Source organism: Gorilla gorilla, chromosome 21, assembly GCF_029281585.2.
Source record: "Gorilla gorilla gorilla isolate KB3781 chromosome 21, NHGRI_mGorGor1-v2.1_pri, whole genome shotgun sequence".
In the NCBI taxonomy this organism is placed as follows: domain Eukaryota; kingdom Metazoa; phylum Chordata; class Mammalia; order Primates; family Hominidae; genus Gorilla; species Gorilla gorilla.
This window is the reverse complement of record NC_073245.2, coordinates 35,495,140-35,522,520: the sequence shown is the minus strand read 5'-3', so window position 1 is coordinate 35,522,520 and position 27,381 is coordinate 35,495,140. Positions and strand designations below refer to the sequence as shown.

Here is a 27,381-nt window from a genome sequence, read left to right as displayed (position 1 = left end):
ATTGTTTCATGTTTACGAATTACTTGATTATGAATGAGCTTGATTGACTTTTCATGTTGTTGTTTCCTTATATTTTCTCTTTTTTAGAATTGTTCCTTAGTTTTTGTGCCTACCTTATAGGCTGAACCATACGAAATTGCCATTTTTGTGGGTCAGAATGATGGCCTAATATTGGTGGTTTTATGTGGTTTATCTGAATATCTTTAGGGCTTTAATGTTTTTTGTGTTTTAGTAACATTTTCTAGTTACAAAAGTGTTCTACTTGTTCTAAAATTTTTGAGAGATATAAAAATATATAAAATAGGAAATATAAATGTGTAATACCATGAAAGCATTTCTTACCATTTTGATGTATTTGTTTCTTTTTTTCCCTTTTTTTAAATATATTTTCCTCCAGAAAGTTGCAGAAGCTTCCTGGTAGAATTGTTATAAGGCATAAATGAATTATTATATGTAAAGTGACCAGTAAGTAGATTAGTTATTACTATTATTATAAAGTTTTTATTCTTCTACACTGCCCATGCTATTAAATATTTTTCAGAAATGTGATTTTGGCTGGGTGCGGTGGCTTAACACCTTGTAATCCCAGCACTTTGGGAGGCCGCAGCAGGAGATCACTTGAGTCCAGAAGTTTGAGACCAGCCTGGGTAACATAGTGAGACTCCTATCTTGGTAAAAAAATTTTAAATAAATTAGCTGGGCACGGTGGTATGCATCCATAGTCCCAGCTACTTGAGAGGCTGAGGCAAGAGGATCTCTTGAGCCCGAGAGTTCAAGGTTACAGTGAGCTATGATTGTGCCACTGCACTCCAGTCTGGGTGACAGAGTGAGAACCTGTCTCTAAACAGTCAAAAATAAATAAATGTGAATTTCAAGACTATTTAATATTCTGTCATATAAATACACAATAATTTGACAAACTATTCTTCTGTTGGATATTTTAGGTTATTTTCTTTCCTGTCCTTATATAAATAATATTCTGATGAACTCATATCTTTGTCTGTAACTATTTTCTTAAATATAAGGAATTTCATGTAAGTAGATACTAGGCCAGTTAATATTTTAAGTATTCTTGATATACAGACAAAGTACCCCCCAGAAATGTTTGCCAATTCCTTCCTCCAGCAGTGGACGAGATCCCCTGCTTACAAGAGGCATCCAGGATTTTTAGTCTTGATAATTTGACAGTTACAAATAGCATATCTTGGTTTTAATTTGAGCATTTTTAGATGGTTATTAATTATATATATATATCTTTTGTGATTTATTAACATCTTCTGTGTATTTTTATTGGAGTTTCCTTTTTTTCCTTATTGTAAGCACTTTTATTTAGTACAATTCAGTAAAATTTTTACTACCTATTATTTGAAAAAAAACCCAGAAAACCTTGTAAGGAAAAAAACTACATTTGTACGTGTGTACAGAAAAATTAATCTGGGCTGCGTGCAGTGGTTCACACCTGTAATCCCAGCACTTTGAGAGGCCAAGACAGGTGATCACTTGAGGTCAAGAGTTCAAGACCAGCCTGTCCAACATGGTGAAACCTCGTCTCTAGTAAAAATAGAAAAATTAGCTGGGAGTGGTGGCGTGCACCTGTAGTCCCAGCTACTTGTGAGGCTGTGGCAGGAGAATCACTTGAACCCAGGAGGCAGAGGTTGTAGTGAGCTGAGATTACGCCACTGCACTCCAGCCTGGGCAATAGAGCAAGACCCTGTCTCCCAAAAAAAAAAAAAAATCAGATTGTATGCTGGTCAAAATATTAATAGTAGTGTTTTTATATGGTAGTGGAATTTTTGATGGTTTTAGTTTTCTTTATACTACATATCTCTATTTTCTAATTATTCTAGAATACTTTCCTTTTTGAGATAGGGTTTCACTCTGCTGCCCGGGCTGAAGAACAGTGGCACTGTCAAGGCCCCTGCAGCCTTGAACTCCTGGGTTCAAGCAGTCCTCCCGCCTTTGTCTCCCAAAGTGTTGGGATTACAAGCGTGAGTCACCCATACCTGGCCTAATGGATATTTTTCATACAACAAAGAAATTCTGGTTCTTGTGACTGACGACTGAAGGACTATTTATCCTCACTCCCTGTTAACCTGCTCTGGCCTCTCCTGCAAGGGTGGACCTGAGTCCTCCCACTGTGTGCTTGGCCCTGCAAGGGTCCCTGGTGCCTTCCCCACATGCCAGCTCCTGCGTCTGCTTGGACCATGTAGCTCGGTGCTCACCGGCAGTGTGGGAATGGGAGGGGAGGTGGGAAAGTGTCCTGATGTTTTCTTCTTCCCTTGCACACTGCCAGCCTGCTATGGGATGGATGAAGAAGAGAACCACTATGTCTCACAGCTCAGGGAAGTCTACAGCAGCTGCGACACCACGGGGACTGGCTTTCTGGACCGCCAGGAGCTGACCCAGCTCTGCCTTAAGCTTCACCTGGAGCAGCAGCTGCCCGTCCTCCTGCAGACGCTTCTCGGAAACGACCATTTCGCCAAGGTGAGTGTTGGACTTCATTGTCATAAAGGAAAGCACAGGGGTCTATAGTTGGCTCTTATGGGCATTTGAGAAATATCAGCTGAATAAGGATTCAAGTGTCAAAGGAAAGTTATTAGCAAATGGAACAGTGTCCTAGTTTTTCCCTCTATGGAAATTCTACATTGTAGAAAGTGGTTTCTTAAGATTACTTGTTTTTAATGTGGTAACTTCCAGAGGTTTGGTTTTGTTTTTCCAGAGAGATATTTTAGTGGTTTGTCACAGGGGCAGAATGGGGAAGGAGTTTGGTATAGGCCAGTGGTGTGTGATTCACAAAGACCACATGGGTTGGACCTGTGAGCAGCTCACACTGGTAATCAGAGAGAGCGTCACAGTCCCTTGAAGGCAGATTGTCTTACACAATTTCACAGTTTGAAGTCCATCTAGGAGTTGGACAAAACAATTGCAAGCTACTGTTGAAAGAACGAAGGATACCCATGTCCAAAAGTATCCCATAATTTCATCTAGGCCAGATAGAAAACGTGAAATTGGAGGGTTCTTTTCTATCAGAAGGTCAAGATTATCTAGAATGGGGATCTTGGTCCTAGACTGCAACCTGCTTTCATGATCAAAACACTAAAAAGCACCTCCCCGTTCCTACTTCTTAAACATGCCTGGATGTTACTGCTAACAGCAGTGCCTTATCTTGTTGGTCGTCTTAACTTTGAAGGAATAATATTTTTTCCACAAGACTCAGTATTTTCTTTTCGTTTGTTTTTTTGAGACAGTCTCACTTTGTCATCCAGGCTGGAGTGTAGTGGAGCCGTCTCGGCTCACTGCAACCTTCACCTCCCAGACTCAAGCGATCCTCCCGCCTCAGTCCCCCAAGTAGCTGGGACTACAGGCCTGCACCACCACACCGGGCTAATTTTTGTATTTTTTTTGTAGAGATGGGGTTTTGCCATGTTACCCAGGCTGGTCTCGAATGCCTGAGCTCTAGCGATCCACCTGCCTTGGCCTCCCAAAGTGCTATGATTACAAGTATGAGCCACTGCACCCAGCCAGTATTTTTATTTTGAATTGGGGAAAAGAAATCCAGCCAGTAAATTTTCCTGAAATGGCCCTTGGGCCAAAACAAATGAAGAAAAGAACTACTCACTGCTGGCCTAGTAGAGAGTCTGGTTGAATCCGACCTCTTGTTAGTTCCTCAAAGAAGCCCCACCTGCCCTGTCAGCAGGGCACTGTGCCTCCCTCATAAGGAACTCTCCTCGGGCAAACTCATGCCCTTTCTCTGACTTTGGTTTCTATTCCTGCATTTTTCAATGCGCTTAAGAAGGCAAATGTGTTATTGATAGATAATGATCTAGCCTCTCTTGATATCACCTGCAAGTATGTTTGGGACATAGATGAGCAAAAGGCACATTTATGAAAAATCAATGCTCTGGTTATTTAAGCAATACAGACAGATGGTCCCATATATATATATGTCTCTTTTTGGTTCCTCTACTACCAAAGGTCAACCACTGTCTGGATACCAACATCAGAGATTTTTTTTTTCCTGTTTCTGAATTTTATATAAATTCTGCATTTTAATACACAGTACATACTCTCTGGCCTTTTTTTTTTTTTTTTTTTTTTTGAGACGGGGTCTCACTTCGTCACCCAGGCATGATCTTGGCTCACTGTAGCCTCGACCTCCTGGGCTCAAGCAATCCTCCTGCCTCAGCCCCCCAGGTAGCTGGGTCTACAGGCACGTGCCGCCATGCCCGGCTAATTACTGTATTTTTTTTCACCATGTTGCCCAGGCTGGTTTCCAACTCCTGAGCTCAAGCAATCACCCTGCCTCTGCCTCCCGAAGTGCTGGGATTACAGGCATGAGCCACCGCACCCGGCCATTCTCTGACTTCTTTACTCCGTAGTATGTCTCTGAGATACATTCATGTTACTGTGTCTATTAGTGGTTTGTTCTTTTTCGTTGTCAGGTATTTCATTGTATGACTATGCCTGTATCAATTTGTTTATCCATTCTGTTTAAATGGACAGCAGAGTCATTTCCACTATTCTAAAAGGATAATTTATAAGTTATAAATTATTTCTTTGTAAAAAAAGAATTAATGTAAAATAAAAACATGTTAGACAAAATATTTAGCACTGGCATATTCAAGAAAAACAAAGTTCTAAAGATGTATTTTAAATAGTTGGAAAATTATTCCAGATGGAAAGTCAGAATTGCAAGAAGAAATGAAAAACAGAATAACTATGGGATAATTCTAAAATGAACATTATACAAAACCAAAAATAGTATTTTGTGAGGGTTTAAAACATATAAAATACATGATAACAAAGGCATTGAAGTCAGGAGTGTGGTAACTGGAGCTAATATATTTCACTGGCTTTGTATTGTCATAGAAGACAGTAAAAGTATTATTAATACTCAACTTTGGTAAACTAAGAATGGATGTTGTAATTTTAGAGTAATCAGTACAAAAGTGGAAATAGACTATATAACTTCCTTTTTTTTTTTTGAGACAGTCTCTGGCTCTGTTGCCTAGGCTGGAGTGCAATGGCGCTATCTCGGCTCACTGCAACCTTCGCCTCCTGGGTTCAAGTGATTCTTCTGCCTCAGCCTCCCGAGTAGTGGGATTACAGGCACACGCCAGCATGCCCAGCTAATTTTTGTATTTTTAGCAGAGATGGGGTTTCACCATATTGGCCAGGCTGGTCTTGAACTCCTGACCTCAAGTGATCCACCTGCCTCGGCCTCCCAAAGTGCTGGGATTACAGGCATGAGCAACCATGGCTGGCCATAACGTCTAAATTCATAAGAGAAAAGTGAAATCCTTAAATAGTAAATCCAAAGGCAGGGTGGGGGAGGGGAGAGAAAAAACAAGCAAGTCAAATTGAAAGCAGAAAGCGAAATAGTCAGTTTAAATCCAGTAAATCAGTAATCACATTAAATGTAATTAGATTACATATTTAAGTTAAAGGATAAAGTTTGTCAGATTGGACAAAATCCAACTGTTACTGTTCATAAGAGACATAGCTAAAACATAAGGATATTAAAAATTGGAATGAAAAATTCAATAAAAAGATAATATCCTGTAAATACTTTCCAAAAGAAAGCTGGGGTAGTTTCTTGTTAAAAGAGAAAATGGACCTTAAGGTGAAAAGCTTTACTGTATTAAAGAGTGTGAGCATTTTGTTATAATAAAAGGTTCAGTTCACCAAGGGAATGTGCCAATAGGGCACATTCTATGGCCCAGCAATCCCCTCCTCAGGTGGGTACTATAGCAAAGCTTCTGAGGACACAGAGAAGCCAAATGAAACCAAGCTTTAGGCATGCATGCAAATGAGGTCTAGAAAAGCGAGGAAGCTGTCACCATAAAAGTCAGGGTAGGGTTCAGGAGATGTAGGGGGAAGGGTCGTGGCGGAGACGCCTTCTGCAGTGCTGGCGGCGTTGGGGATGCCATGGACGTTCACCTTATGTGTAACGTTTCATGGTCATCAGATCCCTCTTTCCTAATTATGTTGTTTGATTTACAAAATTGTTGATAGTGTTTATTTGGTGGTAGGATTATGGTCCACTTCTACTTTCCTTATCATGCTCTTCTGTTTTTAAAAATCTTAAGTAAGTATTTGAAAACATGAATGTTCTCATTCTAAAAGGCAGTAATAATATATTTCTATCTGAGAGAAAATCCAAAAGAGTCGCTTTTGAAATGTGTGATCTGTTGAAAGCGACATTGTCCTCTCTCACCTTCAATTCACCCAGGTTAACTTTGAGGAATTTAAGGAAGGTTTTGTGGCTGTGTTGTCTTCAAATGCTGGTGTTCGCCCCTCAGATGAAGACAGTAGTTCTTTGGAATCAGGTAAGAGGATTTCCTCTGTATTTTCTTTTCATTATTTGTTTGTTAACTTTTGGAGTGTAATATTCTAATGAAGGAATCCAGCAGTTCTGAAAACTGAATTCTACCTTACTTTCTGTCACCCCCAAGGTATATGGACTTGGAAAAAACACTTGATGTTTTTTCTTCCTTGGTTTATTTGTGAAATGGTGTCATATAGCGTGCACTGTGCCCGCCGTGGATGATGACACTGCACTGTGCTAATGTGACTGATTGGAATCCTGTTACAGGGACAGGGCTGCTGGGACACAGGCTATGTCCCTAAGTGGAAGTGGCATCCTTGGAGAAAGCCACCTGGCCTTGGTTTCAGCCTCAAGGTGCTGGGATGGTAACAGGCTGTGGGCAAGGTCAGAGGGGGGAGGGCTGCCCAGGCCTGGAGTGGTGAGGTAGTGGTGGCCTGCTTCTTGGTTGCAGATGGCCCCGTGTCAGGAGGGTGTGAAATGGGGGTGGCTCTTTCCCTTTTGCAGGGGTGTTGTGTTTGTGGTATTATTTAGTGTGTCACATAGGGAGCACTTCCCTCGTGTCTCACAGCAGGATGTCCTGGTCAGGAGGGGTGTGTGGCAGTAGACAAGGCTGTCACAGGGTTTGGGGCAGAGGATGGGAAAGCGGAAGGGACCAGGCTCACACAGAGGTTTTCTGTGTGAGCATATGGCATTGAGCTTTGTGTACGTTTACAAAGAGTCCATTTAACCCTCATAGAAATCCCGTGGTATTACTTACCATACCCATTATTCAGACGAGGAAACTGAGGCCCCAGGTGAGAAGAGATTCATTCACCATTCCACAGTTAGTAAGCGATGGCCAGGATTTGCGTCCCGGTTCTCCAGCTTGAAGTCCTGGGCCCTTGCGTGTGCACTGTTGCCAGACCCCGCTCCTTCTGCTGTGTGCTGGTGGTTGCCCCTTCCCACTTCCTCTTGCTGGTTGCAGAGGTGCTGGTAAGGAGCCCTGGGATGGGAGGAGAAGCCTTGGGTTCAGAGTCAGCCCCCCACTAGCCATATGCATGACCTGGGTGAGGTGTAAGTTGCTCCAATTCACACTTTCCTTCTTTAAGATGTGAAAGGGCTCCCTACTCTCCCTAAGGCACAGGAGCTTGGAGGGTGATCAAAGATATCAAAGCACCTCGAGGAGGTGACAGCCTGGTCCTCTGATGTTGTATTTTCCCATCTGTGCTGGAGAACACAGAAGGTCCTTCTCCTTGGTGCATGGTGGGCGCATCTAAGCTTAAAACTGTCTCAACCTGTGGGACATGTTGTCAGTGCTTCCAAAGAAACAACAAACTGTTCGGAACTTGTACTTTTTCTCACCTGTTTCAATTCTATTTTTTCTTTCTTTTTGTTTTTCTTTCTATTCCAATTAGAATTTTAAAGTGTTCCTCAACTAAATGGTCCTATTCCTTATCAACACTTCTGTATTAGTTTGTTCTCATATTGCTATAAGAAACTACCTGAGACTGGGTAATTCATGAAGAAAAGAGGTTTAATTGACTCACAGTTCTGCAGGCTGTACAGAAACCATGGCTGGGGAGGCCTCAGGAACAATCATGGTGGAAGGCAAAGGGGAAGCAGGCACGTCTTCACATGGCAGAGCAGGAGGAATAGAGTGAAGCGGGAGGTGCTACACACTTTTAAACAACCAGATCTTGGGCTGGGTGTGGTGGCTTACGCCTGTAATCCCAGCACTTTGGGAGGCCGAGGCGGGCAGATCACGAGGTCAGGAGATCGAGACCATCCTGGTAACATGGTGAAACCCCATCTCTACTAAAAAAAAATACAAAAAAATTAGCCGGGCATGGTGGCAGTTGCCTGTTGTCCCAGCCACTTGGGAGGCCGAGGCAGGAGAATGGTGTGAACCTGGGAGGTGGAGCTTTGCAGTGAGCCGAGATTGCACCACTGCATTCCAGCCTGGGTGACAGAGAGAGACTCTATCTCAAAAAAACAAAACAAAAACAAACAAACAACAATAAAAAAAAAACCAGATCTCATGAGAACTCACTCACTGTCACAAAAACAGCAAGGGGGAAGTTCTGCCTCCATGATTCAATCACCTCCCTCCAGGCCCTTCCTCCAACATTGGGAATTAAATTCAACATGAGATTTGGGTGGGGACACACAGCCAAACCATATCATTTCACCCTGCACACCCCCCCCCCAAAATCTCATGCATGTCCTTCTCACATTTCAAAACACAATCATGCCTTCTAACAAGTCTCCCAGAGTCTTAACTCATTCCAGCATTAACTCAAAAACCCAAGTCCAAAGTCTCATCTGAGACAAGGCAAGTCCCTTCCGCCTATGAGCCTGTAGAATAAAAAACTAGATAGGTACTTCCAAGATACAATGGGGATACAGGCATTGGGTAAATGTTCCTGTTCCAAAAGGGAGAAATTGGCCAAAACAAAGGGGCTACAGGCCCCATGCGAGTCTGAAACCCAGCAGGGCAGTCATTAAATATTAAAGCTCTAAAATAATCTCCTTTGACTCCATGTCTTACATCCAGGCCACACCAATGCAAGGGGTGGGCTCCCATCCTGTGTCTCTGCAGGATACAGGCCCTGTGGTTGCTTTCATGGGCTGATGTTGAGTGCCTGTGGTTTTTCCAGGTGCATAGTGCAAGCTATCAGTGGATCTACCATTCTAGGGTCTGGAGGACAGTGACCCTTTTCTCACAGCTCCACTAGGCAGTGCCCAGTGGGGACTCTGGGTGGGCCCCAACCCCATATTTCCCCTCTACACAGCCCTAATAGAGGTTCTCCATGAGGGCTCCGTCCCTGCAGCAGACTTCTGCCTGGACATCAGATGTCTTCATATAGCCTCTGAAATCTAAGTGGAAGCTCCCAAGCCTCAACTCTTGCCCTCCGTCTACCTGCAGGCTCAACACAACATGGTAGCCACCAAGGCTTATGGCTTGCACCCTCTGGAACAGCAGCCTGAGATATTTTTGGCCCCTTTTAGCCATGGCTGGAGCTGGAGCAGCTGGGACGTAGGGAGCAGTGTCCCAAGGTTGCACAGGGCAGCAGTGCTCTATCTCCAGCCCATGAAGCCATTCTTTCCTCCTTGGCCTGTGAGCTGGTGATGGGAGGGGCTGCCATGAAGCTCTCTGAAATGCCTTCCACGCATTTCCTCCATTGTCTTAGATATTAACATCCAGCTCCTCTTTACTATTACAAATTTCTGCAGTTGAGTTGAGTTCCTTCCTCCCCTGAAAATGGATTTTTCTTCTCTACCTCATGGCCAGGCTGCAAATTTTCCAAACTTTCACACTTTGCTTCCCTTTTAAATATGTTTTAGTTTCAGATCATCTCTTTGCTCATGAATATAAGCTTATGCTGTTAGAAGCAGCCAGGGCACATCTTGAATGCCTTGCTGCTTAAAAATTTCTTCCATCAGATACTCCAAATCATTTCTCTCAAGTTCAAAGTTGCACAGATCTCTAGGGTAGAGGCAAAATGCCACCAGGCTCTTTGCTAAAGTGTAGCAGGTGTGACCTTTTTTCAGTTCCCAATATGCTCCTTATCTCCATTTGAGACCACTGCAGTCTGGACTTCATTGTCCATATCACTATTAGCATTTTGGTCACATCAGTTTAACAAGTCTCTAGAAGGTTACAAACTTTCCCACATCTTTCTATCTTCTTCTGAGCCCTCCAAACTGTCCCAACTTCTGCCTGTTATCCAATTCCAAAGCTGCTTCCGCATTTTCATGTATCTTTGTAGCAGTGCTCCACTCCTGGTGCCAATTTTCTGTATTAGTCTGTTTTCACATTGCTATAAGGAACTACCTGAGACTGGGTAATTTATTTTTAAAGAAGAGTTTTAATTGACTCACAGTTCCTCAGACTGTACAGGAGGCATGGCTGGAGATGCCTCAGGAAACTCAGAATCATGGCGGAAGGCAAAGGGGAAGCAGGCATGTCTTACATGACTGGAGAAGGAGAAAGAGAGAGCAGAGGGAGGTGCTACACACTTTTAAACAACCAGATCTCATGAGAACTCAGTATGATGAGAACAGCAATTGGGAAATCCACCTGCATGATCCAATCACCTCCCACCAGGCCCCTCCTCCAACACTGAGGATTACAATTTGACATGAGATTTGGGTGGGGACACAAAGTCAAACTATATTAACTTCCCATATGCTCAGACCCTTCTGGTGAGAGTGTGCTAGGCCAGTCCTTGATGGTGCCTGCTGTCTTGGGATGATTGTTAATAAGGCTCATGATGACTCTGTCCCAGTGGGGTGAGAGATATTCTGGTCACCCTGTGTTATTGTCAGCTGCCTGGAATGTCACTTGACATTTAGCATGTTCACTCAGGATACTGAGAGTCAGGTGATCATCGGCTATATGTTCTTGGATTATTGGAGGTTTTATTGCTCCTTTGCATAGATAGCTAGGTTTCGTATTAGTTTTTCGTTACATAAAAGCAAAATATGCTTGAAAAAGTGTAAATAGCATACAGAGTTTAGGGGAAAGTCCTCCTCTCCCCACCATTGCTTTCTCAGTCTCCCACCCAAGGTCATAGAATTGCCATTGTTCACTGTTTCTCGTGTCTTTCCAGATGCTTCTGTGTGCAGAGCAGTACGTGTTTGAGGGGCATACTCGGTGCTGAGTGTGCACTTTCTCAGAGGGTACCTGCTGGCCTGCATGGGCCCAGAACTGCTATAAAGGACCCCCACCAAATTTCCTGTTTTCTTTCCAGCTGCCTCCAGTGCCATCCCTCCAAAGTGTGTGAATGGTTCTAAGTGGTATGGCCGTCGGAGCCGGCCTGAGCTATGTGACGCTGCCACAGAAGCCAGACGCGTGCCCGAGCAGCAAACCCAGGCCAGCCTGAAAAGTCACCTCTGGCACTCAGCATCTCTGGAGAGCGTGGAGGTGGGTCAGGCCCCTCTCCCACCCCAGCTGCCCAGTGTTGGGAATAACAAATGCTTCCCTTCATCCCTTTTTGTAGCACATAATCACAAGATATGGGGAGGGCAGCCACCCTCTCAGGCACCCTGAGTCGCCAGAAGCTTGGTCACTTTGGGGAGTGCCATTTCATTTAAATTGGGTCTGGTTGTCTTCAGGACAGTCCTGGACACAGGGTTCTCTCCTGAATTAGTGCAATAGAGAATTTCCTCAGACTGTGCAGGAGGCATGGCTGGGGATGCCTCAGGAAACTCACAATCATGGCGGAAGGCAAAGGGGAAGCAGGCATGTCTTACATGACTGGAGAAGGAGGAATAGAGAGCAGGGGGAGGTGCTACACACTTTTAAACAACCAGATCTCATGAGAACTCACTATCATGAATCCTTTGTATACAATATCTCTCTTTCCCGATACCACCACCAACTCTAGGAGGCAATGTTTATGGCTTCATGGGAGTGAAGCGTCAATGTGCTAAGAGTAGAAAAGGGAAGATGCCTTTTTGAAACAGCCTCGAGGTTAGGAGTGTGAGTGTGTCAACTCCCAGCCCTACTTATCTTGAACACTTAGTTATACTGAGGCCCAGCACTTACAACTGGCCTGTATGAGCCAATGCGTCCTGGGGCCTTGGAAGTTGCTTCCCTGTCCCCCAGGCTCCCTGGGTCATTTGCTGCAGGTGCCTGGGATGCAGGGATCACCCAAGGAGAGGGGGATGGGCCCAGGAGATGGCTGCCAGAGTCTCGTGGGGCTTCACGTTAAGAAATATGTCCATGGGGCAGGTCCACAGCTTGTAAGTTAATCATGGATTGGGTCGAACCATTTTCAAGGATTCCAAAAGGTTCCTGGTTCCTGCTCTCTGTGCTCTCAGCTTCTGCCAGGTGTGTCTCGATCAGGAGCACATCCTTCTTAGACAGGTCGGGCCCCCAGGTGGACTTGTTTACCATTTGTTTTTAACATTTGTGGAGGCAAAGAGGGAAAACAACCAAAATATATTTAAATCTTAGAGTCTTTTTTCTCAGGGGCATGTGACATCTAGGCGATGCCAGTAAATCCAGAACATTCCTTTTTTGTTCTTTTTTAAAAATTTGTACCTCAGGGATGGAGAGATAGTGAATCTTCTCCTTGTGGTGGATCTTCATTGGTGCCATTCTGCTTCTTAAATCATCTTTGATTCTCAAAACCTGAACACGGGGAAAGCCGCCTTTAGGGTTGTCAGTGGAGTTGAACTCATTAAAAAAATGGGGTTGCGTATTTATCACCAACTCACAGATTCTCCCCGATCAGAGCCAGTGCCAGCTTTGAAGCATACAGAGTCTTGGTCACCAGGCATCCGTTCCACAGTCAGTTGTGGGGACACACAACACCTGGACAAAAGCAGACTTTGATTCCAGTTGGCTGACGCAGTCACTGCAGCACGAGGTTTTTACTTAAGTCGCCTGTTTCTTGATGGCCCGGGCTCTTGTCTTGGGTACAGATTTGCAAAGGCTGCTGGGGTGTGAGGTGGTTACCAGGTGCTGTGCTATCCCGGAGCCCTTGGAGGGATACAGAAACCTGCTCTCACCTTGCGACTGTTTGCTGAACTGATATGGTTGATGAGGGAAAGGTGCAGAGAGGCGTGTTGCAAGCCTTGTATGGCGAGCGTGTCCTGAGACTGAATGATTGGCTGTGGCTGCAGGGCTGGCTTCTTTCAAGTGCTGGGTCTGAAGCCATCACCATGCAGAGGGGGACAGCTTCTGTGCTGCTATGACACGAGTGTTTGATTGTATTTTCAGTGTCAACTGTTGATGACTGGGTTTATATTGAGGAGCCCCGAGCGTGCAGAACAAGGCATGTCCCCTGTCTCCCCGGCCCAGCCCCTTGCTGCTGCTAGGCGGGTCTCACCTGGGTCTGCTAGCTGGCATGCACGGCAGCCCCAAGGTGGGGGTGGGCTTTTCCTCTGAGGGATTGACTCCATACTCAGCCATCCCCCACTTCCCCAAACATCCTGCTCTATTTGTTCCCGGTGCTCCGTCCCCAGCAGCACCCCCTGGAACTCACAGCTTTCTCTCTGCATCTTTCTACAGAGTCTCAAGTCAGATGAAGAGGCCGAGAGCACTAAAGAAGCTCAGAATGAATTATTTGAAGCACAAGGTAAAGCCTCAGCCTCGCATTCAGTGCTCTCTGCCTTTGCCCAGAGCTTTGAAAGCTGAAGAGCCGGGTCATTGGGTAGTGTGCAACCACAAGTTTAATTTCCTGGGAAATGCATGGGGTGGGTTGTGTCCCGCTGGATTCTTCCTTCTGCAGGAGTGGTCAGAATGTCATCATCACAGCAGTGAGGCCGTCACTCGGTCCTCATCCTCCCAAGGTCAGACCCCGGGGCAGAGGCCCATGGCCGAGGGAGCATCGTGGTTCGTCACACTTTATGGTCTGCAAGTACTGATGTGACCCCAGCTGGCAGGTGTGGCCCTGTGGTTTCAGGCAGGAGGGCCTTGCTTGGCCCTGTCACCTCAGACTGCCCCTGCACCTCCTTCCTGGCACGCTGGGCTAGATACAGCCTCTCCCTTGCTGTGCAGGGGCAGTCTCAGCACCCACCAGGGTTTCATCTGTCTCACAAATGGAGCGTAATACCTGGTCCTGGAGCTCAGAGCCTTACATAGCAGCCAGAAGGCCAGCAGCTGGTACACATAAGCAAATCACAGTGTGCAGCCTCACAGCGCTGTGCAGCGTGCAAGGGGAGGCTGACCATCCATGCTGCCGTGGTGCCGTCTGCAAGATCTGGCATTTTGGGAAGATAAGCTACATGCAGGAGCATGATTGAGACTTCAGCTCCCTCACCACATTTCTGGAGGGACATGCATTACATATGTCATGGGGACAGAAAGCTAGGCAAAAAAACTTCCCAGTGGATCCCCCTGGGGAGAGGAACAAAGGCTCTGGGAGGGGAGGACTTCTTTTTAATTTTAATTATCTTGTGTTTGCCTATAATACTTCCTTGACATTAAAAAGCAAACAAAAATATTAATTATGAATCCTAGAGTATTTTGGATAGAAAAGACCAACACCTATGCAAACAATGTGAAAACAGAAGACTCTGTGGAAGTTACTGCTGACTTACATGATGCCTGCAAGAGTGAAGAAAGGGGCCCCACAGAAAGGTGGGTGTGAGAGGATCAGTGTGGTGGCCAGAGGCTGAGCTCTGAGGAACTACCCAGGTGTGAAGCTGGCAGCCTGGCTAACCCTTGCAGCAGGCTTGGCATAATCTGAGCATCCCTCCTCTCAGAGCAGCTTGGGGCTCAGGAGTGAGGTCTTGCCGAGCTTGGGAACAAGAGCTGAGGTTCACACCAGGCCCTTACAATCACAGCACAAGCTTTCACACCGCTGCTGCAGAGCTTCTCCAAGGAGCAGGGCTGCAGTGCTCAAGGAAGGATTGGAGAAGGTGAGAGACTTAGGATGGACTGCATTGCATCTGGGGCCTCTGTTGGGACACTTGAAGGCTGGGTCTGAAATCATATGAAGCGTCACTGATGCGTCTGGGCTGGAGGAGCTCAGCTGAGGACAGTCTCGGAGGGGTTGCAGCAGGCTTCAGCATGGCTGGGCTTCCTTACAGCATGGCGGCTCAAGATAGTCAACTGTCTCACCTGGTGGCTTAGGGCACTAAGGACATGTGGTCCCAAAAACAGGGCTGGGATTTCCTCACTGAGTTCAGGCCAGCCTCAAAGTCACAAAGCATCCCTTCCACCACATTCTATTGATCAGAGCTGTCACAAGGCTACCAGATTCAAGGAGAAGGGACACAGACCTGAAGGGAAGAGTGTCAAAGAAATTTGAAGCCACATTTCCAAACTGCCTCACATGGGCAGGCTGAAAGGAAGAGGGAAGGCAAAGAGGGGCGAAGTTAGAACAGGGGGGTGTCATGTGCTTCAGGAAAGAGGAAAGCCGGAGGCATTGATGGACATGTAGGGAGCAAACTGCGGGATCCTTAGCAGCCAGGCATGTAAGGTGCAGGTGTAGGGAGTGCAGGAGGCTGCCATGGCCTTTGAGGAGGCAGTGATGAAAGGAGCTAGTGTTTCAGGGTGCAGGGATGCAGGTGACTGGGGAGGAGAGGCTGGAGCCCGGCTGAATGCCGAGAGCCCTCTTCAGGCTGCCAGCGGCCCCCAGCTCCCCCTGTTGTAGAAGGACCAGGGTGGCAGCATTGCGTGTGTCCCCTTGTAGGAGGCATGAAGCCATCCCAGGAAGTCATCAGGCTGTACTGGATCCCACTGGTGAGGCGTGGGCAGGGTCAGTGGCTCCCAGTCAGTGCCCTGTACCCCGGGAACCCCCAACTTCAGACAGGGTGCCCCGCCATTCCCTTTGCCCTGGGCTGGGCTGCAGGCCAGGCAGGCCGCTGACCATGCAGGCCGCTGACCATGCAGGGCAGGGAGTAGCACTGGTCTGTGTTCCTTAGTCCTGTGAGCAGTTTTACTGTCTTTCCAGGCTTTTCTGTGTGAGTCAGTGGATGCCCTAATGAGGCCTCCCCACACAGGCAGTCACATGGGCTGACTGTGCAGAAACATAGCTTGGATAGAGGGCATTGCCCTGGGATTTCTGCCAAAGTAAACAGCACCCCTTGGACCATGATCCTTGAATGCCAGGGCCATTTTTTGTTCAACTTTTATCTCAGTAAATGTCAGGGAAACTGACCTGAGCTTCCAGCTGTGGTGCTGGACAAAGCAGGCAGATTGCTGTGTGCTGAGAAAAGTCAGCCAAGCTGCCGTGTCTTACATCCTTGAACTTAATGTCTAGATCTAGAGCAGCGAAGGGAAGGGCTCGCAGGAGGAGGCTGTTTTTCACCCAGCAATATCAGTGTTCTCTGCCTGGAGACCAGGTTGGGGTTCCTTCCAGCAGTTTACAGAAACCTTTGTACAGGATCAGAGCTGACAGACGGTAGTGCGCACACACGCGTGTCAAGCTCAGAGGACTTGCCCGACCTCTTCTGCCAGCCTAAGAAATAACCCAGTATCAGGATTGCTTTCACATTTTTCTTTGGAGATTTCAGGCATCTTAGGCCGGAAGGGACCTCGAAGGTGGCCTTTTCTTACCCATCCCTTTCCTCTTGTTTTCCTCAACCCAACCCACAGTGTCATTTGTGAGCACACAGTCTGGCTTCCTTTGGGGGATGGTGGCTTTCCCGTTACCAGCAGGGTTATCAGTAATTCACACCCACATGGCTCATCTACCTGAAGGATCCAGACTGCTGAAGCAGAACTGCAACACTAAAGTCTGTGTTGGGTGGAAGCAGCCATGTCCCTGCTCTGGGCTAGGCGGTGTGGACGAGGCATAGAGGAACATGTCTGGCTGGACACATAGCTCACCATAGGAACATGTCTGGCTGGACATATAACTCACCATGGACACTTTCTGCTGGACACCCAGTGTCTGTCCTCATTCTCAAGCTGTTTCCACAGCTTCAAACACATCAAGAAGACAAGCGGCTGAAGACAAAGGTTAGGAAAAGTGGCCATCCACCACCTGAGCCCGCTGATGAGTCCTAAAGACACCAGTGCCTCCTGAGTGAGGTGTGCGGAGGACACAGCACCACCTGCAAAAAAAAAAAAAAAAAAATGTTGAGGCTGCAGCCAAACTAGACTTTGATGCTAACTCAGGTTTTCAGGAAATGTTAAGGACGGAGGAGCTCATTAGATGACACCCTGGGGAAGCAAGCAGATAGATCTGGATGTGGAACATTCCACAAAACAGTGGGTCTGATTTCTTTAAAAAGGCATGGGCTATGGGGATTTGGGAGAGGTGTTTGTGGCTGAAAGATGTGAGAGGAATAACAGCCAAGGGCATCCTGAACAGTTTGGATGCTGGTTCAAACAAATCAACTGTAAGAATATATTTTTGAGACACTTGGGAAAATCCTGTTGATTTTGTTAGGTATGATAGTGGCATTGCGGTGATGTAAGAATATATATATTTTTTCTAGAGATATGAATCAAATATGTGGGGCAGAAGTAACAAGAGATTTGCGATTTCAGATACCCCAGATGGATCCAGACTCATGATGTTTTGACTCAACGATTTTTCAACTTTGCGATGGTGTGAGGTCAATATGCATTCAGTAGAAGCCGTCCTTCAGTGTCCATGGGACCGTTGTGATCTTCACTTTCAGTACAGTGTTCAGTAGATTACATGAGACATTGAACACATTAGTCTAAAATAGGCTTTGTGTTAGAGGATTTTGCCCCACTGTTGGTTAATGTGTTCTGAGATGTGTAAGGTAGGCCAGGCCCAGTTACAATGTTGGTGGGTTAGGTATATTCAGCACATCTTTGACTTGACATTTTCAGCTTATTGTGGGGTTGCTGGGCTGTAGCTCCATCATAAGTCGGGGAGCATCTGTACTTCTAAACACTTCAGCCGTAAGAAAAGCGGGTAGAGAAGAAGCCTGTGGCAGGCTGCTGTCATAGTGCAGTCTGAGCAGCAGGTGCTGTGGGCTTCACTTTACTCTTTGCTCTGTGTAAGTTAGAAAAGTTTTCAAAAATTAAGCTATTGAAAGACTGGTCTTTTTATTGTAAATACAAATAATAGAGCCCTCACCCTCTTTTTTTTCTGAGACAGAGTCTTCTTCTGTAGCCCAGGCTGGAGTGCAGTGATGTGACCTCGGCTCACTGCAATGTCCACCTCTTGAATCCATGCAATTCTCTGCCTCAGCCTCCCGAGGAGCTGGGATTCCAGGCGGCTGCCATCACACCCAGCTAATTTTTGTATTTTTAGTAGAGATGGGGTTTCACCAATTTGGCCAGGCTGGTCTTGAACTCCTGACCTCGTGATCTACCCGCCTTGGTCTCCCAAAGTGCTGGGATTACAGGTGTGAGCCACCGCGCCCAGCCCCTCTGCCTCTTTTAAGTGCTTGCATGGCTGACAATAGAAGGTTCTCTTCAGAAAGAATTTTCCCCATTACAGGCAGATATTTTCCCCCAAGATTTATTTTGAAAATTTGTAAACAGAGTGAAGTGCAAACAACTGTGGCATGAAAACCCATGTACCAACCACCTAATTCCACCTTTGGTGCTTTGCAGCTCCCCTTTGTCCATCCATCCATCCCTCTGTCTGTCCATCCATCCCGCTATCTGTCCATCCATCCAGCCCTCTATCCATCGATCCATCTGATTTCAGAGTCACTGACCAGCATTGCTGTGCTTCCCCAAAATGCTTCAGCCTGGAGCACAGGACTTAACTGTTGCTGGTTTTTCTCCCCAGCCTTATTGAGGTGTGATTGACAAATAAAAATTGTATATATTTAAGGTGTACAATGTGATGATCTGAGATGTGTACATTGTGAAATGATGACCACAGTCCAGCCAGTTAACACATCCATCTCACCTAGTTATGTGTGTGTGCTGAGAACACTTGAGATAGACTCTCTTAGCAAACTTCAAGGAAGCAATCGGGTCTTATTAACTGTAGTCACCGTGCTGTACATTAGGGCTCCAGAACTTACTCATCTTGTAACTGAAAGTGACCCCCCCCAACCAGCATCTCCCCCACCACCCAGCTCTGTAACCACCCTTCTACACCCTGCTCCTGTGAGTTCCCCTTTCCTTAGATCCCACATGTGAGTGAGATCTCGTGGTGTTTGTCTTTCTGTGTCTGCTAATTTCACTTAGCGTAATGTCCTCCACATTCATTCACGCTGTTGGAAAGGGCAGAACGTCCTTCTTTCTAAGGCTGAGTCGTGCTCCATTGTGTATGTATCAGGGTCTAACTGTGATTCCTCCCTTGCTTCAGGACAGCTGCAGACCTGGGATTCTGAGGACTTTGGGAGCCCCCAGAAGTCCTGCAGCCCCTCCTTTGACACCCCAGAGAGCCAGATCCGGGGCATGTGGGAAGAGCTGGGGGTGGGCAGCAGCGGACACCTGAGCGAGCAGGAGCTGGCTGTGGTCTGCCAGAGCGTCGGGCTCCAGGGACTCGAGAAAGAGGTGAGGGGCACAGCAGGCCACCCAGCCACGTATTCCTGGCCATGGTCACGGTTTAGTGTTGGGTCTGGAAACCCCTCTACCCTTCAGCCACTCATGTAGGTGCATCACTTTCTAATCTAAAATCCTTTGGTGGCTCTTGGCATTTCTGCCAAAGGCTAAAAACTCCAGACACCTTTGAAAGCCCGTCTCTGATGGAGTTGCCCAGTCTCACCGACTCCCTGCCATGCTCAGGTGTAGCAGGCACTTCCCTTTCCTTCACTGACATCCTTCCTCTGCCTGGATGCCTTTCCCCCTTCTCTGTGTGGCCGGGTTCCAGTGCGCAGCCAAGACAAGGCCTCCAAGACAAGGCCCCCAAGCTTGTCCTCACTCTCCAGTGGCCATGTTCCTTCTCCTCCTGGGTGGGAGGCCAGTCTGCCTTGCTGGAGTTCTTCTCAGCCCTGTGTCCTTGCTGGGCCTCACACTGCAGGGCCTGGCCTTGCTCAGCATCCCGCAGGCTCCAGCCCCAGCAGACACTGAATAAGCATTTGTAGAACTGGGAAGTTCAAGTGACACCCACTCACAGTGAAATGGAAACCAAGGCCTGTGGGTTTTACAAGATAGAGGGAGGGGTCGGCTTGGGAAAATACAGCCTGCAAGGTCTACACAGTTTTAAGGCTGGATAAGACTAGGAAACGGCCCTTGTTGGGTACTTGGAACCAGAGGGAGGGAGGGAGGGAGGCCCTAGTGAGGGCGGTTGGGTGGAGCTCTTGTGGGTGGGCCTGAGGTATGACGGCTTTTGTTTAGGAACTCGAAGACCTGTTTAACAAACTGGATCAAGACGGAGACGGCAAAGTGAGTCTTGAGGAATTCCAGCTTGGCCTCTTCAGTCATGAGCCCGCGCTACTTCTGGAGTCTTCCACTCGGGTTAAACCGAGCAAGGCTTGGTCTCATTACCAGGTAAAATGCAACAGTTAAATCCTGAACCCAGCAACCACTGCTGTCACCCTCTGGTGACTAAAACTGCTGACTCCCTCCCTGCCTGTGTCACCACACAACAAGCTGTCCAAGAACTGGACAGGCCATGCACACACGCATGTATGTGGGAGGCCATGTGACGTAGATTCTGGAGCCACATAGATTTGGGGTGGGTCCAGTGTTGCTCTTCCCTGGCTGTGTGTCACTAGGGGAGTTACCTTCTCCAAGCCTCAGGCTCACGTGTAAGATGGGGGTGGTTCGGGTGCACACCTCCTGGGACTGCAGAAGGCAATGCTCAGCTGAGGAACATGGCAGCTCAGGTGCCCACCCGATGCAACAGAAGGCAGTGCTAAGGTGAGGAACGTGCTGCTCAGGTGCCCACCTCCTGGGGCTACAGAAGGCAGTGCTCAGGTGAGGAACGTGCTGCTCAGGTGCCCACCTCCTGGGGTTACAGGAGGCAGTGCTCAGGTGAGGAACGTGCTGCTCAGGTGCCCACCTCCTGGGGTTACAGGAGGCAGTGCTCAGGTGAGGAACATGGCTGCTCAGGTGCCCACCTCCTGGGGTTACAGGAGGCAGTGCTCAGGTGAGGAACATGGCTGCTCAGGTGCCCACCTGCTGGGGTTACAGGAGGCAGTGCTCAGGTGAGGAACGTGCTGCTCAGGTGCCCACCTGCTGGGGTTACAGGAGGCAGTGCTCAGGTGAGGAACATGCTGCTCAGGTGCCCACTTCCCAGGGCTACAGAAGGTAGTGCTCAGGTGAGGAATGTGGCAGCTCCTCAGCCTGTGCTGTGATATGCCCCAGCAAGAAAACTCCCTCCCGTCCTCCCCATTGTGGAATGGCGAGGGCAATGTTTCTGTGTTAGTCTGTTCTCGCATTGCTAAAGGAATACTTGAGACTGGGCAATTTATAAAGAAAAGAGGTTTAATTAACTCATGATTCTGCAGGCTGTGCAGGAAGCATGGTACCAGTGTCTGCTCGGCTGCTTCTGGGGAGGCCTCAGGAAGCTTACAATCATGGCAGAAGGTGAAGGGGTGCAGGCAGGTCACATGGCCAGAGCAGGAGCAAGAAAGCGAGGGGGGAGGTGTGACACACTTTTAAACAACCAGGTCTCGTGAGAATTCACTCACTATCATGAGGTCAGTACTAAGAGGGATGGTGCTAAACCATTTGTGAGAAATCTGCCTCCAAGATCCAGTCACCTCCCACCAGACCCCACCTCCAACATCGGGGATTACATTTTAATATGAGATTTGAGCAGGAACACAGATCTAAGCCATATCAGTTGCCAAAGGATCCATCGAGTCTGTCTAAGATTGGTCCTGATAGTATCCCTTAATCTATGCTCTATCTCTTGCACAAATACCGGGTCTCTCTGCAGTTTGAGGAGACCAGGGCATGGCTGCTCAGGGGCTGGATACTTCCTTGCTGCTGCAATTGGTCCTGCATTTGGTGAGTGGTGTTGTAGGACCAGTAGTGCTGTTCTGTACTGGGGGTAGGTACACCTGAGAATCTAGGTTTCTGACTCTAAAGTCAATGAGGGCCGGGCATGGTGGCTCACGTCTGTAATACCAGCACTTTGGGAGGCCAAGGCGGGTGGATCATTTGAGGTCAGGAGTTTGAGACCAGCCTGGCTAACATGGTAAAACCCTGTCTCCAGTAAAACTACAAAAATTAGCCACTTGTGGTGGTACACATGTGTAATCCCAGCTACTCAGGAGGCTGAGGCAGGAGAATCACTTGAACCTAGGAGGCAGAAGTTTCAGTGAGCTGAGATCGCATCACTGCACTCCAGCGTGGGTGACAGAGTGAGACTCCGGCTCAAATAAATAAATTAATTTAATTTAATTTAAAAACCTAAATAATTTAGAAACCTGGTGAAAAAAATCAATGAGGACCCGGCACAGTTGCTCATGCCTGTAGTCCCAGCAGTCTGGGAGGCCAAGACAAGCAGATCACTTGAGCCCAGGAGTTTGAGAGAAGATGAGACAACATTGTGAGACCCCATCTCAAAGATTTAAAAATTATCTAGGTGCGGTGGCACATGCCTATGGTCCCAGCTACTTGGGAGGCTGAGCAGGAGGATCACTTGAGTCCAGGAGGTGGAGGCTGCAGTGAGGCTAACATCAGTGAGAACGACAAAGAAGAAACTCAGAAGCCAGCACTGAGGAAAGGGGTCAGGCAGCCATATAAGGCCAGAATGATCAACATGAGGTCCCACAGGTCATGCTTAGTGTGGGTTGGGGAGATGCCTCCTGAGCTGGCTTGCCTTTATTTTCGAACCCCATGAGTGGCCATGAGCCATTCATGCTGCATTCTGAGGGTCTGGGGGTGTGTGCGCCTCTGCCTGGGCCAGCGCACTTCTGCCCTTCCAGCCTGCCTTGGGTTTCTTTTCACAGCTGAGACTTTCCTGGTGCTGGCATGGACTCTATGGGCCCCTGCCTCTGTGAGGCGAGGCTGCCACCTTTGTGAATTCAAGGGTGGAACGTTAAAACTCCTTTGTCGTCCCTCTCCAAGTGATGATGAGTGTGCTGACTGGGGCTGGCCGGTTGGGCCACGTGGGTGCAAGGCCTCAGAGTCCTGGGTGTTGGGGGCCTTGGTTGCATGTCCTGGCTTTCTTACCTGCACAGCCATGTGACCTTGAAGAGGTCATGTGATGGGGCTGCACCTCTGACCCCTCTGAGAGCTGAGGATGGTCTCATGAGCTGTTCCTGTGAGGCCCTCTGAGCACAGGCTGGGGAGGGTGGAGAGCACATCAGCAGCACACAGGCGTGAGGCTTTGGACGCTGGGCGCTATGGAAGTCTTCCTGACATGCAGGTCCCAGAGGAGAGCGGCTGCCACACCACCACAACCTCATCCCTTGTGTCCCTGTGCTCCAGCCTGCGCCTCTTCTCCAGCATTGACGATGGTTCTGGCTTCGCTTTTCCTGATCAGGTCCTGGCCATGTGGACCCAGGAGGGGATTCAGAATGGCAGGGAGATCTTGCAGGTTTGGAACTGGGTGATGCCTAAGCTGGACAGGGGACCTGGGGGGCCCGTCTGCTGCAGAGGAGGATGGATGGAGCGTCTCAAGCCAGGGGACCCAGCAGGGGTGTGTGCTCTGTGCAGAGAATGCCATGCAAGGAAGTCCAGGTAGAAACCTATCTCTTTTAATTTTTGTTACTAAAATATAGGACATTATAATTTAAAAAGATGAGAAATAAAATACAAAGGTAGTGTGAAAAAGTCCATTTGAAGGTAGCCTTTAGTGGCTTAGACATTTCCCCTGAATGTTGGGCCAAGGAGGTTAGATGAATGGAAAGAAATTGCCTGTTGTGATGATGACGATTTCTGTTGGGCACCACTGTCACAGCAGTTACTGATGATCTCAGAGTGAGCCCGGACTCTCCCGGAGCCCCTGCCTGGCTGGTTGAGCTGCTCTCCCCCATGGCGCCCACTTACCCCAGGCCCTTCCCACCATGGGCCGGGTGTCAGGAGGTGCACCCTTCCCTCCGTGTTCTGCTGGGGCTGCCTGGGAGGGAAGATGTGGTCCTTGCATGGGACACAGCTCCTTACAGGCTCAGGCTTCCCAGAGGGATGCAGGCCAGTCCTGGAGATTTGGAAGGAGCTGTGCCCTGGGCACAATTTGGCAACAACTGTGCAGGGGCAGAGGTGTGCAGGGGCCCAGCATGGATGATGGAAGACAGCCTCACGAGGTGCAGTGAACTCAACTGAACAAAAACCTATTAAATAAGAAAGAAAGCCTACCTACCCCCCTCTCCCTATTCCCTGGAGGGGGCGACAGCTGTTGGTGTAGTGGGTGTCCTGCAGAGATTTTCCCTGGCACATGAGAGATGTATATATACATTCTGGCTAAAATTTTTTTTTTTTTGCAAAATTGGTGTCATACTGTTTGTCTTGCTAATTTGTGCGACCCTTCGCTTTTCCTATGATAAATCTGGGCATTTATAGTGCAACGATGTCCTCTTGCTGCTGTGCCAGCATTTCTCTGAGGCTGGACTCCTGAAGTTGCACCCTGTAACTCTTGGAGGCTCTGTCATATTCCCTCAGAAAATGTCCTGTTGGCACAGATAGACAATACAGGAAGGAGCCCAGACAGCCCTTGAAACAGTCCACCCTACTCCACGGACCAAGACCCTCATTGGCCCAACCTCATCTGTTACCGAGTCCCCCAAGATGGCAAAGCCAGACCTGGACAGCTGGCCTCACGATTGTCCTGAGAGCCAGAGGCGGAGGCAGGATCACCAAAAATCGCTTGCAGGAAGGGCAGAGAGCACAAGTCTCTGGGTTCCAAGATGCCCGACACCTGACTCCACAGCCCTGGGGGTGCCCTGGCTGCTGCTGTGCCCTGGCTCTGATGAGTGCATCTTGCCTCTGCCCTTTCAGAACTTATTCTCTTTCCCATTTGCGCTAGAGCTGCTGGTGCTGCTCTGCAAAGACGCCCTGGGTGGCTTCTCCCTCGTTTCATGATAGATTATTGCCAAATTCTGCCTTGCAACTCAGTCAGCATTTCTGACCTCAGGCTGCTGTGGCGGTTCTGTCCCTCTACGCCGTCCAGTGACGTGGTGGGGAGCGTGTGCTTGTGTAGGGACAGCTTTCCAGGCGGCTCCCCAGCCTCTCCCAAGATGCCATTGCTCCTCAGGAGCTGCTGGGAAGTGGGCAGTGTGGAAAGTCAGCCCCTACTTCACAGGAGACTCTGGGCCAGGCACGTCCTGGCACCTGCTTCAGCCGCCCTGCCATGGTGCCTGCCGCTGGCCTGAGCAGGGCGTTTGTAGCCACAAGTGGAAAGCAGAGCCAGGAATACCCAAGGCGGAAAAAGCAAACACGACAGAACGTTAGCTGCCGCTCCCTTGAGCTGAGGGGCTTAGGGTGTGTGTGACTCTATTTTTTGTTGTTTCAGTAAAATGCCGGCTGTTCTGTGCTTTGAAGTTTGTTAGTGTATTCTTCACACTTCTGTGGGGAGGAACACCCCACTCTGGAAAGCTTTTTGGCTTTAAGCCTGAGGGCTGCTGTGGGGACCCCCTCCATCTCTCCACACTCTTCCTGGTGGCATGAGCTGCAGGTCAGGCCTCATCGCAGGGAATCCCAAGGCTCACATCCTTAAAATAGATTATTTCAGAGGGAAAAGGGCCTTGTGCCCTGGCCTCCATAGCAGTCCCCATGAAGGGCCTGCAGGGGACTTGCCCCTGTCTGTGTCTGACACTTTGTCCAGGAAGAGGGGTTCTGTCTAGCCTGGGCCTACGCACCCCTGAGGCAGAGGCAGGAGGACCAGGCCATTGACAGCCCACCAGAGTTGCGTGGGATGGAGGAGGAGCACCCCTCAAGACGCAGAGACCTTGGCAGACAGGAGGGGCAGGTGCTGCCTGGGACAGCCATGCTGGGCTAGGCCCTGGACCAGGGAGGGAGCAAAGAGGTGTCTGCTTGGGGAAGTCCGTCAGCCTCTCCTGCTTACCAGGCTTGCTGCTTCCAGAGCCTGGACTTCAGCGTGGACGAGAAGGTGAACCTTCTGGAGCTGACCTGGGCCCTTGACAACGAGCTCATGACAGTGGACAGTGCCGTCCAGCAGGCAGCCCTGGCCTGCTACCACCAGGAGCTGAGCTACCAGCAGTAAGAGGCCACAGGGGACTGGGGAACGTGGCAGTGTGGCTGGCCAGGCGGGCCTGGAGGGGGGTCTGGGGCACACAGGACACCAGTCAGCTCTTATCCACCCCACATGGCCAGTCCTGGGGCAGGGCTCTGCACACTGTCTGTCCCGTGCTCTCTGGCCCTTCAAGCCGGCGCTCGCAGAGGGACAGGAGCAGAATCTAGCTGCGGAGCATGGACAGGTGAATGGCAGCCGCTCATCCGTGTTTCTGGGCTGGGTGGGGCCTGAGGAACTGTGCCGTCTGAGTCTACACAATTTAAGGCTCGCTGGCTTTCCTCCCACTTGTTGAGGTGCTTGGGATCTGTATGTTGGGGGCCCCCACTGAGCCCTTTACATTGAGGTTTCGAAGGGACAGACATGAAGTCCCCCCTCATGCTGGTGCAGGCACTTGCCACCGCCAGGTGGGGTCCTGCCGCTGCCTCTCGCGCCAGGGGGCTCCCAGGCTGGGCTGTCAGCAGGAAGAAGGAAAGGCGCTTTTCAAACGTGGTCACAAAATGCCCCGTGACGTTGGGCTGAGAACCCATTCCCTTTTAATTGTGTCTGTTTGGTTTGGCTGACCATTCAGGCCATCCGTCTGCTAAGCAGATTTGCAAAAAGATTGTCATGGTGTTTTTGTCAATGTTCTGAAGATGCAGAAAAGATTGGCAGAAACCACAATCTCAATCCTAAAGACTGCATCTGTCCAGATGCAGACAGCGGAGCCGCCTCTGGCCTCAGGCAGCTCTGCAGATAGAACCGGAGAAAGGCTTGCCCAGGTCCCTCCCCTGGCCTTGGGACAGGGAGGGAGGAAAGCTCCTTTCGTGGGGAAACAGTCACTGGAATAGCAGGTGCCACCAATGATTTACACAGTGCCTCAGCTGGGTCAGGGTGGCCGGGCAGAGCTGAGACCACATACAACCACTGCGTTGTGCTCTGGTGACTCTGTGTGCTCACTAGCGTGCTGGGATGCCCATGCAGGGCTAACAGGTGGCCAGCCTCCTCCCCGCCACATGCCCGTTACTGAATTAGGTACTTGCGATCCACGCCCAGCTGCCGATGAGAGGGCTCACAAACCAACTCCCACATGCCCTGGGGCTGCATAAGTGATGTGGCATGCTGTGGGACTCCAGGCTCAGTCTTCCTGGGTTAGAAACCACCTAGAAACTTTCCTTGCCAAGTCACGTGGCCCCTCTCTCTCAGTGTACACATGTATAAAATGAGCATAGCAGTTGTAGAAACTGCCTTAGGAGCAGGCTGGTGGAGCAGTGCCCACTGTATAGTTGGTGTGCTAGTTTCTATCATTGATGCAGATATGGGGCCCAGAGCCGACTGGCATGGCGGGTCAGGCCAGCAGTGGGGTCCCATCTGACCCTGTCTCCTTCCTGTGGCAGAGGGCAGGTGGAGCAGCTGGCAAGGGAGCGTGACAAGGCGAGGCAGGACCTGGAGAGGGCCGAGAAGAGGAACCTGGAGTTTGTGAAAGAGATGGACGACTGCCACTCCACCCTGGAGCAGCTCACGGAGAAGAAAATCAAGTGGGTTCTGGGCCCAGGTGGTGGATTCTTACCTGGGCCTCCCCAGCCCCTTTGAGGGCAGGTAGTGGAC

General features: G+C 49.0%; 1 protein-coding gene across 8 annotated transcripts in view; it reads left to right on the top strand.

Moving 5' to 3' along the window:
- The window catches only part of NINL (ninein like), a 136,201-nt gene that overhangs the window by 62,909 nt on the left and 45,911 nt on the right, over window positions 1-27,381 (top strand). For 5 of the 8 annotated variants that reach the window (XM_019017262.4, XM_019017263.4, XM_019017261.4 and 2 more), the window contains exons 2-10: window positions 2,294-2,484; window positions 6,233-6,329; window positions 11,062-11,234; window positions 13,329-13,395; window positions 19,015-19,205; window positions 19,989-20,141; window positions 22,975-23,145; window positions 25,627-25,763; window positions 27,171-27,311. In XM_019017262.4, coding sequence (XP_018872807.4) covers window positions 2,305-2,484; window positions 6,233-6,329; window positions 11,062-11,234; window positions 13,329-13,395; window positions 19,015-19,205; window positions 19,989-20,141; window positions 22,975-23,145; window positions 25,627-25,763; window positions 27,171-27,311 — 1,310 coding nt within the window. In that variant the 5' untranslated portion in view covers window positions 2,294-2,304. Of the gene's footprint in view, window positions 1-2,293; window positions 2,485-6,232; window positions 6,330-11,061; window positions 11,235-13,328; window positions 13,396-14,292; window positions 14,400-19,014; window positions 19,206-19,988; window positions 20,142-22,974; window positions 23,146-25,626; window positions 25,764-27,170; window positions 27,312-27,381 lie in introns of those variants that run through there. The other 3 variants (XM_055372818.2, XM_055372816.2, XM_055372819.2) reach the window with 2 other exon arrangements.